This window comes from Anabrus simplex, chromosome 5 (assembly GCF_040414725.1).
Source record: "Anabrus simplex isolate iqAnaSimp1 chromosome 5, ASM4041472v1, whole genome shotgun sequence".
In the NCBI taxonomy this organism is placed as follows: Eukaryota; Metazoa; Arthropoda; class Insecta; order Orthoptera; family Tettigoniidae; genus Anabrus; species Anabrus simplex.
The window spans coordinates 365,096,208-365,108,447 of record NC_090269.1 but is presented as its reverse complement, the minus strand read 5'-3'; the positions used below and the strand labels follow the sequence as shown (position 1 = coordinate 365,108,447).

The following is a 12,240-nucleotide window of genomic DNA, read 5'->3' as shown; positions in this document are numbered from 1 at the left end:
GCATTAAGAACTATTCTAGAAAAAAGAATAAGTGTTAACAGGAAGACATACTTTGCATTTGTAGATATAGAGAAAGCCTTTGATAAAGTAAACTAGAAACAGCTCTTTAAGACTATGAAGATCATAGGACTGGACTGGAGGGACAGAAGACTTATTTTACTCCTGTAAAGAAAACAAAGCACTGCGATAGAAATGAATGGACATCAAAACGGGAATGGGACAAGGTTGCGCACTATCTCCATATTTGTTCAGCATTTTCACTCTAGAGGCTGTATCAAAATTTAAGCAAAAGATCAAAGGAATTAAAATTAACAGATAAAAAATCCACTCTATAAGGTTTGCCGATGACATTGCATTAATTGCAGATTCAGTGAGGGAACTAAGTAAAATGCTGCGAGTTTTGACATCAACACTACAAGAATCAAAAGTGAAACTAAACACTTTGAAAACAAAAGTATTAGTTGTCAAGAAATCAAATGAGGAGATACCAATAAACATTACGATAGGTAATGAAACCGTACGAGGCGTCAGTCAATTTTGCTACTTGGGAAGCACAGGACAATAGATGCACCACAGAAATCAGGATTGCCCTAGCTAAAACACCTTCAGTTATTTTTTTAAATTTCGTTTTACATTGCACCAACACAGATAGGTCTTATGGCGACAATGGGATGGGAAAGGCCTAGGAGTGGGAAGGAAGTGGCTGTGGCCTTAATTATGGTACAGTCCCAGCATTTGCTTGGTGTGAAAATGAGGAAACCACGGAAAACCATCTTCAGGCTGCCAACAGTGGGGCTCAAACCCACTATCTCCCGGATGCAAGCTCACAGCTGCACGCCCCAAAACACCTTCAGTAACTGGAAACAACTTCTGACAAGTAGGAACATAAACATTAAAATTAGGAAAGAATTTGTCAAAATGTTCGTGTGGAGTGTTTTGCTGTATGACTGCAAAATATGGGTCTTAACGAGTCTTTATATTCTAAAACGCCTGGAATCAATGAAAATGTGGAGATGGAGGAGGAATCTGAATATAAGTTAGACAAAGAAAAAGTCTAACGGAAGGGTCCTTAAGGAAATGAAACAAGGGAGTTGATCATCACTATAGAAAAGAGGAAAACCATATTCCGTTGCCACACGCTAGGCTACGTCATAACAAGTTCCTCACGGCCATGTTGGAAGAAAAGTTCTGATGAAGAAGGAAAGAGGAAGACTGAGGAAGAAGTACCTAGATTCCGTGATGGACAGACTGAATCTCAAGAAATTTTGCAAATTGCACAAATAGGTCTCATGGCGACGATGGGACAGGAAGGTGCTAGGAGTGGGAAGGAAGCAGACGTGACCTTAATTAAGGTACAGCCCCAGCATTTGCCTGGTGTGAAAATGGGAAACCACGGAAAACCATCTTCATGGCTGCCGACAGTTGGGTTCCAACCCACTATCTCCTGAATATTGGCCGCACTTAAGCGACTGCAGATATCGAGCTCAGTAATTTCAAGAAATATGCTGACTTGAAATGCTCAGCAGAGAAGAGACAAATGTAGTTGCAGCGACAAGGCCTTGCCTTTAGCATGTGAATGAATGAATCACAATGTCATCTATTAACAACATGATCTGTGCTGTGTTTTATTCCCATCTTCTGTTTTATACACACATGGATTTCATACATGACTACGATGAAGAGTATGGGGGACAGCATGCTTTCGTGCTAAAGGCCTGTTTCCACATCAGACAATTTTGTTCCTCCTATCTTTGTTCTCTTTTATACACAAAGCTTCTGCTCTTTCTACTTGCTTTTTCTCAGGGCATCCGAAAACAACTGGCTTGGTTCACTGCAGTAGGGCTTCTCTGATTTGAGAATCAGACTGCCACTTCCATCCACACAGCAGGAACAGGAATTGCTCTTAACCAGGCGAAGGAAAAGGGCAGAGAATGACCCAGACTTCTACTCGCAATATATTCTTATTATTAGTAGGCCTTCTCAATGTCTATAAATGTTATAAACAAATCTTTCCCAAACTCCCATATTTTCTCCATCACGTGCCTGAGTATAATCTTCAAGTCAAATGTTGATCTATCTTTCCTAAAGCTATATCGCTCCTAAAATTTCAGCTTTTCCTGTTTCTTTTGAATACCGGTACCCTTCAATACTTTCAAGTACTAATAAAGTATGAGAAAGGTTTCACAAAATTAACCTGATGACTCCCACCTTTGCAATTTTAAAGTGGCTACTTTAGCAGGTCTTACATACTTCAGAAGTTCTGACACCAGTTTGCAAGTCTGTGTATAAGTAGTAGATAATACATTTTTTGGCAAGCTAATTTTTGTTTACTATTTTTAAATCAACAAAACTATTGACAGCATAAAAAGTTTCAACAGAAGCACAGTTCATACAACCTAAATGTGTGGTATTAACAAAACAAACATCAGAACCAGGAAGTTTCAGTACTGACAATAGTCTAATGCATTAGACCAGTGCATTACAGACAGTAAAATGTGCTATATAAAGATCCAATTAGATGTTATAAAAATAACATGCAGGTTTATGTGCAAGAGTTAACTTTAAAATAATATGTCATATTTATATTACTATCAACAGTTGGCTCCAAATTTCGTTCAGCGTCACAAGGCATACAATTTATTTTCAGCACACTGAAATACTCGTTCTCGGTACAAAATGTGGGATCATGGTAGAAAAATATTTCTCCTGAAAAAGCGTGAGACAAGAAAGGCATCATACTGATAATAACTACAGCTGGCCAGCCCATCGTCACGCACTTCGAAGGTTATGCAAGTTCAAGAGTTTGTTTACATTTCAAATTGTATTTCAAAAAAATGTAAACAAATGCTCCAAACTAAGAATAAATATATAAAGTTTATTGATCCAAAGAGTTCTTAGACGTAATAGAGTATGAAGCAGGAAAATGTATCAATCATCATCTTCGTTAGAAGATATTTATAGACATTGGTCTTAAATGAGAATCGTGCTATTTGGTACCGGTACAAGCTTTCGACCCGAACACGGACGAGAAGACTGTTCGCATGTTCTTACTTAATTTACCTTATTACATTGCAGCCAACTTCGAAGAAAAAACAGCAATATTCTTAAATCTGTCAATATCGGTAGGCACGGCATTACTGTGGCCAATAAGAACGTAGGAATTTCTGTTCCACCAATCACAGTGTAGATGGAGTTGTATACAACATGAAATAATGGTGTGGCGCAGGACTTTTCGTGTTGTGAACAAATTAGTAGGATAATAGGTGGAATTAATTTCGTGTCATAGTGTACGAATATTTTATGTTGTTAAGCAAAGCCATTTACTGTTACGCAGGTGTTTATTTTTAATCTAAAATGGAATCCACCGAATCTGAAGCCCAGGATCAAAATCCAGAAAAGCCGGAGGTTGTTGAAAGTGAATCAGCTATAAGGCATCGAAAATTGTTAGCATGTGCGAAGAAAAGTTTCGAAAAAGGTAAATATATTCTAGAGATAATCTCTTACTTGTTCTGCGTATTGTTGGATGGGAACGGTGCTATGAGAAGGAAGGGAAAGACTTCGGCGGTGATTTTTAGGCTAAACTTCCATCCAAACCAGATCCTCGTTCGTTCGTTCGTTCGTTATTTAGCCATCATATACCTTAGTTGTATAATAGCCAGACAGTTATTTAGAGTTATACAAATTTCACAGCAGATTTTCAGTACATGACTAATACGCATTCGACCATCTTATCTGGTTCAAGTTACATTTATGATGGAGGTTAACTTTCCAAGGTGTATCAAACCCTTCTTGTGTAGCCTAAAAAAAGGGGGTTATGTACAATCAAGTTCGTTATATTTAAGAGTGAAACGAAGGTTCATTACATAAAATTCTTTACAGTTTTTAACATCTTGTAAAGTTTGTGTACTGTAACATTTTTGGCTTATAAATACTTCCACTTACTGTAATTTTATTACAGTTTTCATGAGAGTCTTCACACAAGTTTCCATTCCAATATCAGTAGCATACCTCCTTCCCTCCAGCGTTTGCTCCTCCTAGTGGGAGTCCACTACGCGGATTCGTTGTCTCCATTTAGTTCTGTCCTGGGCTGTGACAGGGTGGAGATTGATGCTCTTCAGATCTTTATGAAGAGTATCGGCTTATCGTGGTTTTGATCCTTTTAGTCTCCTGCCAGCCACTTCTAACATGTAACCCGTCTTCGCAATAGGCCTACCTACTCACATGTATATTCATTCAATAACATAAGGGTACACGTTGTTAGAACAAGAGTAATGCGATCCCTACCACAGTGGTCATTTGACTTATTAGGAATACAATTACAGTGAAACTTGCCTTATGCGGGCATTAGTTTTTTTTTTTTTTTGTAATAGCCATTAGAACAGGTGGTCACTGTATTCTGATTGTTATATTGAAATGGGAGAATAAATCTTACATCATTACTGTATAATATACAATATTATTGACAACTGTCACCTTTTTGGCATGCTCACATGTAAACAACTGGTTAACAAAATCATTCGCTTCTCTTAGATCAAGCCAATAATGATGCCTCATTTTCTGTCAATGTATTTTACAACTTTTTTTGGTAGGTGTCAGAGTGAAGACATAAAATGCATTTATTGCACCTCACAAAAGTGAAAGTTCTACCGCATAACTTCATTCAGTTGTGTCCAGCCTTTTAATACAGTTCTGTATGAAATATATGTGGCCACTGACCACAGTGGTAGGTGACCGCTAAAATGAAAGCACATGTACACAAGCCTTATGGGAAAATGAATCAGTTCCAGAGAAAATGACGTTTTCTTAATGTGACCCCCAAATAGAGGTGACTGTTTTGGCGGTTTCACTGTTTGCTAGTTGCTTTACGTCGCACCGACACAGATAGGTCTTATGGCGACGATGGGACAGGGAAGGGCTAGGAGTGGGAAGGAAGCGGCCGTGGCCTTAATTAAGGTACAGCCCCAGCATTTTCCTGGTATGAAAATGGGAAACCACGGAAAACCATTTTCAGGGCTGCCGACAGTGGGGTTCGAACCTACTATCTCCCGAATATTGGATACTGGCCCCAATTAAGTGACTGCAGCTATCGAGCTTGGTAGGTTTCACTGTTAACCCGTCGATGCCCATTACTTGGTTAGGTGGTCATTTTTGCTGATGTTGATAACTTGAAGTCCTTTTCCTATCTAATGGAGGAATCTTCAGTCAAATTTCCAAATTCCTTTACAGAAATGACAAAAATTAGGTGTCACCTACAGGTGACACTAGGCATTCGGGTGCGTAAATCCGGGAGTGGGACTGACTGCAACACAATTTTCTTGTTCTGGGGTTTAGGGATGAGAAATATGGGCGAGGAATGAGCAGAAGTAGAAGGTTGAATAATCCCCTGGTCAAGCAACCTCTCGATGATCTCCTTCAAGGCCTTCATTTTAGGCGGAGACAGATGGTAGGGGGGAATTCTAACGGGAGTCGAATCAGATACTTCAATTTTTTATTCCAAAATGCTGGTCATGTCCAATTCCTCGGAGAACACATCCAAAAACGTGTCGCACGCAGCTCCCTAACACACTGCGCCTGATCCTTAGCCAGATGGCTAAGATCGCACGCCATCACACTCTGAGGGCGCACAATCGAACGAAAAAATACAGAATTAGATGAGCACAAGGAGATTTTTAATGATTGACAAAACTTGAACCAACAAACTCCATTCTGTAAGTCCAGAACTAGTCCGCAGTAGGAAAAGAAATTACTTTCCAAAATGACGGGACACGACAAATCCTTGGCTACATAAAAGGAAAAATTCCACGAAAAATTAGAAACATGGATTTTACTAGTAAAGGAACCCATAACATCGACTCTAGAAGAGTTGGCTGATACACACGAAACAGAGACCGGTTCTAAATCAGGAAATTTACATATCGCTTTATATGCGGCATACCATTTCTCGCTAACCAAGGAGAGCACACTACCCGAGTCCAGTAAGGCCGATGCGGATTCGCACCCCATTTCCACTTTGATAAAGGGGACACTCCCTTTCACATCCGCGGAGATCCGTAAGCACTCCGACGGATAGGTACCTGATAAATGCTGAATAGAGGCACCATGAGGGGTATTATCCACTGGGGGATCGTAAGCCACGAAACCCCCCTTACCTAGTCAGCTGGACGCTGAACTTCCAACACAATTCCTCGCCAAGTGTCCCGCAAGTCCACACTTGAAGCAGACAATATCGCCACTCCTAAGAAGGACATTGGCATTGGTGGCCCTGCCAGCTGGACGGCCGCCCGAAGGCCGAGAAGGGCAACGGTTACGCAAATGCTTATGTGATCCGCACTCGTAACATTTTCTCTGATTAACTGGTTTTCGTGAATCAGGATCGCCGGCTTCATTGGACAACGACGAAATACTCCCCATACGTAAGGTGTCCACGTGACAAACTCCTTCAGCGGCGACAACCATCGCTTCCAATTCCGAAAAATTGCGGGGATGAGCTGCAAAACATACGCAAGAACGATACAAAGGGTTTATGCCCTCAACGATGGTCGAGACAATCTGCTCTTCTGAAAAATTGAGGGCGAACACCCTGGCGTAACTTTTGATGTCCAAAATAAAATCGGTTAACAATTCGTCATTACGCTGGACTCTGAAATAGAATTTTTGGACGAACAAATTTAAAGCCCTAGCCAGGATGAAATGAGTTAATAAATGCGCGTGGAATTGTTGTAGGGTTGCCTGTTCAGCGATAGCCTTAACAATCCTAAGAGACAAGACCCCCGTCGCCAAAGGATAAATGATCTGTAAAATATGGGTATGCGATTTTCCGAAAACCAAAGCATGGTCCTGGAACTTCACCAGAAAGTGAAGAAAGGCTACCACTTCGCTAGCAGAATTGACGGAATAATATGGGGCACCCTTCAACATTAGCGTCAAGGGATGAGGGATATTGGAGAAGGTAGAATTATTCAGTGATAAAATAGATTGCAAGGGTAACTGCTTTCCGACCTCTGCATTCCCTATGAGTTGACCCGAGTCGTCTCCACTTACAGAGGGAGCCGAAGGAAGAGATTTAGTTTTGACTAACAGCTTCGCTGGCCGCAAATCAATTTTCTCCAATAATTAAACCGCTCTCTCTTTCAAGTCTTTCATCTGGCTCCTCATCTCATCATTTAGCTCTAATGACAAAATATCCCCAATTCGCTGAACATATGCATGAGCCGACCTTGAACCCTTCTCAACTGGTGGCTAGGTGCAAGATCATTCTCCAAAAATTCCATAACCGAGATAATATCAGTTAAGTTAGTATCTATCAGGAACGCGACACTGCCCACCTCGCCGTCAGTATAGAGAGGCACAATAACAGGCTTGTCTAAATTGGATCGCAATAATGCCTCATCATTTTGGACCGTACCTCGAGACTCGAGGTTACGAATAGTCAGTTCATAAAACAGCTCCTCCTTTTGGAGAGACCCCTGGTAGGCTACATCACGGATAGTCATTATAGCAGCGGAAAAAAATAAACCGAAGTACGCCATGACGAAAGGACACCGAGAGAACACCTCTCTAGAACGGTCAAGTACATCCAACGCTACACTAGCCCCATTCAACCCACGGTCTGCTACCAGATGTATTCCGGAAATATTGGTCCAATAGCAGTGTTATAAGAAGCGGTAGGCCTAGGGGCTGGATAATAAGGCACGTTAAATAAGATATGCCCAAAACTTTATTTTACAAATAAAACAAGTTGCCTTCCTCCGTTTTCACAAAATTGAAGTTATTTAACATATTTAAGTAATACTAAGAAACAAGAATACATTATAACCATCTTAAAACAACGAGGGAACCAGTCCTCATAAACAGGTACCATACAGTTTCCAACAAATGAGAGAAAGGTTTCTTACTCCGAACAGCTAGAGCTTACCCTGGCTATCTGACCTCATTAAACATTACATTTTAAATTAAAACATACTCCCAAATAACCGGAGAACGCTAAACAAATTTAATACCAAAGGGAAACCAGAGTTTGCACCGAACTAGTTAATAGCGTCCGTATTTCGAACATCAATTGTCCATGGCATGATAAGAAATGCCCTCAAAGGAATTTACAGCGGAATAAACATACAACGCTAAATACAATCTTGAAAACGTACACGACTTATTACAGGCTTATTCCTCTACATACGAAGGTTTCAGATCGCCCATAGTACAGGCACTTCCCCGAAGGGGAAAACATCATTACGAAATAATACAAACTTCTAAACACCAGTAGGTCCACACCCTTAGAGTTCTCAAAGAGAAGCTAAAACGTTACAAATTTACAAGGATATATGTTAATAAAATGCGTTTTCTAATACCTCAGGCCTATGCCATACGTAGACATTCCAAGGAAGGAAACAAAGTCCCACTCTCTTACCTTCACACTACGTGACCGGGGACGAAGGGCCAGAGGAAAGAGCCCGACAAGGGAACTCACAGCCTAAGTGCCATAAGGTAATTGCATGAGGCAGAGTCTCCACTGCAAGTCGCGGCCAAGGACAAGTCTGACGCAACTCCTCAAAGGGGCGAGGAGAGAGGGGAAAGGCCGTGAAGCGAAGAGAGGGGGGCCTAGATTCAAAGGGCGGTGCTTCAGAGCGAGAACCTTCTCGATTTTTCTGAAGCCATGCGGGGGAACAAGAGCAAGATTTATTATTTTAAGGGGAAACCCATAGCAGAATAAAGAATAGGCCTACATTTAAAATACATGCAAAAGTACACAATACACAAGACAGCTTGCAATCATTATAAGGCACATACAATAGAACAAAGAAACGATGGCAGGGGAGAATAAAGGTTTTTCATGGCAAAGTCGCCATAAGACCTATCTGTCGGTGCGATGTAAAACCACTAGCAAAAAAATTTTTCTTATATATATAAATGATATGAGTAAAGAAGTGGAATCCGAGGTAAGTCTTTTTGCGGATGATCCTATTCTGTATAGAGTAATAAACAAGTCACGAGATTGTGAGCGACTGCAACATGACCTTGATAATGTTGTGAGATGGACAGCAGGCAATGGTATGATGATAAACGGGGTTAAAAGTCAGGTTGTGTGTTTCACAAATAGGAAAAGTCCTCTCAGATTTATTTGCTGCATTGATGGGATGAAAGTTCCTTTTGGGGATCATTGTAGCTGTCTAGGTGTTAATATAAGGAAATATCTTCATTGGGGTAATCACATGAATGAGATTGTAAATAAAGGGTACAGATCTCTGCACATGTTTATGAGGGTGTTTAGGGGTTGTAGTAAGGATGTAAAGGAGAGGGCATATAAGTCTCTGGTAAGACCCCAACTAGAGTATGGTTCCAGTGTATGGAAGACCATCACCAGGATTAGTTGATTCAAGAACTGGAAAAAATCCAAAGAAAAGCAGCTCGATTTGTTCTGGATGATTTCCGACAAAAGAGTAGCATTACAAAAATATTACAAAGTTAGGGCTGGGAAGAATTGGGAGAAAGAAGACGAGCTGCTCGTCTAAGTGGTATGTTATGAATGTAGTATAGAAATAAAATAGTTATATTTGAATCAGCCTTGTCAATGGTTAAGATTATCAACAGTAAGTGGTATGTTACACGTTATAATTCTCATGTTCCGAGCTGTCAGCGGAGAGATGGCGTGGAATGACATTAGTACATGAATAAGTTTGAGTGGCGTCTTTAAAAGTAGGGAAGATCACAATATGAGGTTAAAGTTGGAATTCAAGAGGGCGAATTGGGGCAAATATTCATTTATAGGAAAGGGAGTTAGGGATTGGAGTAACTTGCCAAGGGAGATGTTCAATAAATTTCCATTTTCTTTGAAATCATTTAAAGAAAAAGGCTAGGAAAAGCAACAGATAGGGAATCTGCCACCTGGGCGACTACCCTAAATGCAGATCAGTATTGATTGATTGATTGATTGATTGATTGATTGATTGATTGATTGATTGATGCTGTTACCAGAACACATACATTTCAGAACAGTGGCTTTATTGTTGTTATTAGAAATAAAATAATTACAACATAAGAATTACAAGAGAACATTTGATCAAATATTCACTTTTATTATAATATCAAATAGAAAGAATTGAAGTTAAAATAATGAATCTTTCACTTTCAACATCATGCCCATTTAGTACGACAGGCTACAGCGTAGTCCTACTGTTTGTGTGAAAGCTGTACCAGCACTGAATATCCAGTCCTACTTGGCACTTCTTGCACATGAGGGGCTGCATCTTCTTCGGGAACATTCAGTTCTTTCATGCTGCCCAGCATCAGCATTCAGCCTCACTTCATGAGCGAACCTACATTTGTGGAGCTCCTACAAATATTACAGTTCCACATGAACCGAGACTGAATCCTACCAATTGGTAGAATCCTAAACGACCGCGGGCAGCATATCAATCCCCCCCTGTCCTTTCCGCTCATCCTCTTCCCTAACACACACAAACATTCGCACACCCAGGTGTCCCCCCCCCCCCCCCTTCTTCAATCACCAATTAGTTACCAACCAACTAACCAACCTTTACCCCTTTGGTTGGGGGACGCAGATAAAGAATACACCCACGGTATTCCCTGCCTGTCATAAGAGGCTAAAAAAAGGGGCCCTAGGCTGAGTCCTGGCTTTGCTTCCACTTACTTATGCCAGGCTCCTCACTTTCATCTATCCTGTTCAACCTCCCTTGAGAATTCGAGGCCTAGGGAGTTTTTCATTTTCATGCCCTTCACTGCCCTTATCCTTCTTTGTCCAGTACTTCATTTTTCGAAGTGTCGGATCCCTTCTATCTTCTCTCCCTGACCCCCAATGAGTGGCAGACGCAGATAAAGAATACACCCACGGTATCCCCTGCCTGTCAGAAGAGGCAACAAAAAGGTGGGGCCAAGGGGTGATGGCCTTAGAACCATGAGACTACTTGTGAATGGTACCATTACGTGAGGGACACCATGGGTTGACGTTACTTGCGATTAGTACCACCATGTGAGGAACATCATGGGGCTAAGTTACGTAGGAGCAGTACCATTATGAGCCGAACATCACGGGTCTGGGCATTGCCTGTGTTTAGTACCATCGTTTACATCCCACCGTGGCAGGGAAGCGGGCGCTCGGCTGCATAGACTGGTGTCTAGTGGGAATAGATGCCAAGCGCTATGCTCAAATGGGTTGGTTCCTCTGTGTTCAGAATGGGTCTGCATTACCTTTGAGTAGCATCACTATATGAGGAACGCCATGTGTCTATGTTGCCTGTGATTAGTACCACTATGTGAGGAACACCACGGGTTTGTGCATCACCCGTGATTGGTACCACTATGTCAGGAACACCATTGGTCTGTGTTGCCCGAGAGTAGTACCATTATGTGTGGAACATCATGGAGTCTGTGTTGCCTGTGGGTGGTACCATAATGTGTGAAACACCGTGCGTCTACAGAGCCTATGGTTAGTACCAGTATATGAGCAACATCATGAGTATACGTGGCCAGTGATTAGTACCACTATGTGAGGAACACCATGGGTCTATGTTGCTTGTGAGTAGTACCCTTATGTGAGGAACACCATGGGTCTATGTTACCTTTGAGTGAAGCCATTATGTGCGACATACCATGGGTCTTCATTGCCTGTGATTAGAACCACCATGCAAGGAAAACCATGAGTCTGTGTTATCTGTGATTAGTACCACTGTAGGAAGAACACCATGGTTCTGATTTACCAGTGATTAGTACTATTATGAGGGGCCGGTGACCTAGATTTTGGACCCCTTTAGACAACAAGCATCATCCCAGAAAATAAGGCATTGTGAATTGGATCCACTGATTGTATTGGTTTCAGATCATTTTTAGATTCTAGTCAGTGGATGTATTTTGAAGTTTTAATTATTGTTTCATTTCGTTGCACCTCGTACCATTAGGGGCCCATGACCTAGCTGCTAGGTCCCTTTAAACAACAAACATCATCATCACCAACTAACTTTTCACATGGCTGTTAAACAATGCAAACAATAACCTGACACACAATACAAAATAAATTGAGAAAAGTAAACAATACTCTGTAACTTTGGGTAAACTTACCAATTAATGAAGTGACAGTGTTGAAATGTCTGGAGATATTGTGATTTGACATAGCCACCCTCAGAATGGAATGTAGGTGGTCATCACGGATCCAGAAACGTAATTTTAGTTTTATAAACTTTGTTTTTGAAAAATGTTTGTTCACTAATGTAACTACTCTCAAACATG

At 41.1% G+C, this 12,240-nt stretch overlaps 2 protein-coding genes across 2 annotated transcripts in view; one reads left to right on the top strand and one right to left on the bottom strand.

Annotated features, from left to right (window-relative positions):
- The window catches only part of LOC136874921 (meckelin), a 162,085-nt gene extending 159,282 nt beyond the window's left edge, over positions 1–2,803 (bottom strand). Inside the window, exon 1 of the mRNA XM_067148633.2 lies at positions 2,590–2,803. Within this exon, the coding sequence (XP_067004734.2) occupies positions 2,590–2,767 (178 nt within the window). The 5' untranslated portion in view covers positions 2,768–2,803. The remainder of the gene's footprint in view (positions 1–2,589) is intronic.
- Positions 2,804–3,224: 421 nt separating this feature from the next.
- Positions 3,225–12,240, top strand: part of wwk (white walker) — a 260,834-nt gene continuing 251,818 nt past the window's right edge. Inside the window, exon 1 of the mRNA XM_067147682.2 lies at positions 3,225–3,475. Coding sequence (XP_067003783.2) covers positions 3,355–3,475 — 121 coding nt within the window. The 5' untranslated portion in view covers positions 3,225–3,354. The remainder of the gene's footprint in view (positions 3,476–12,240) is intronic.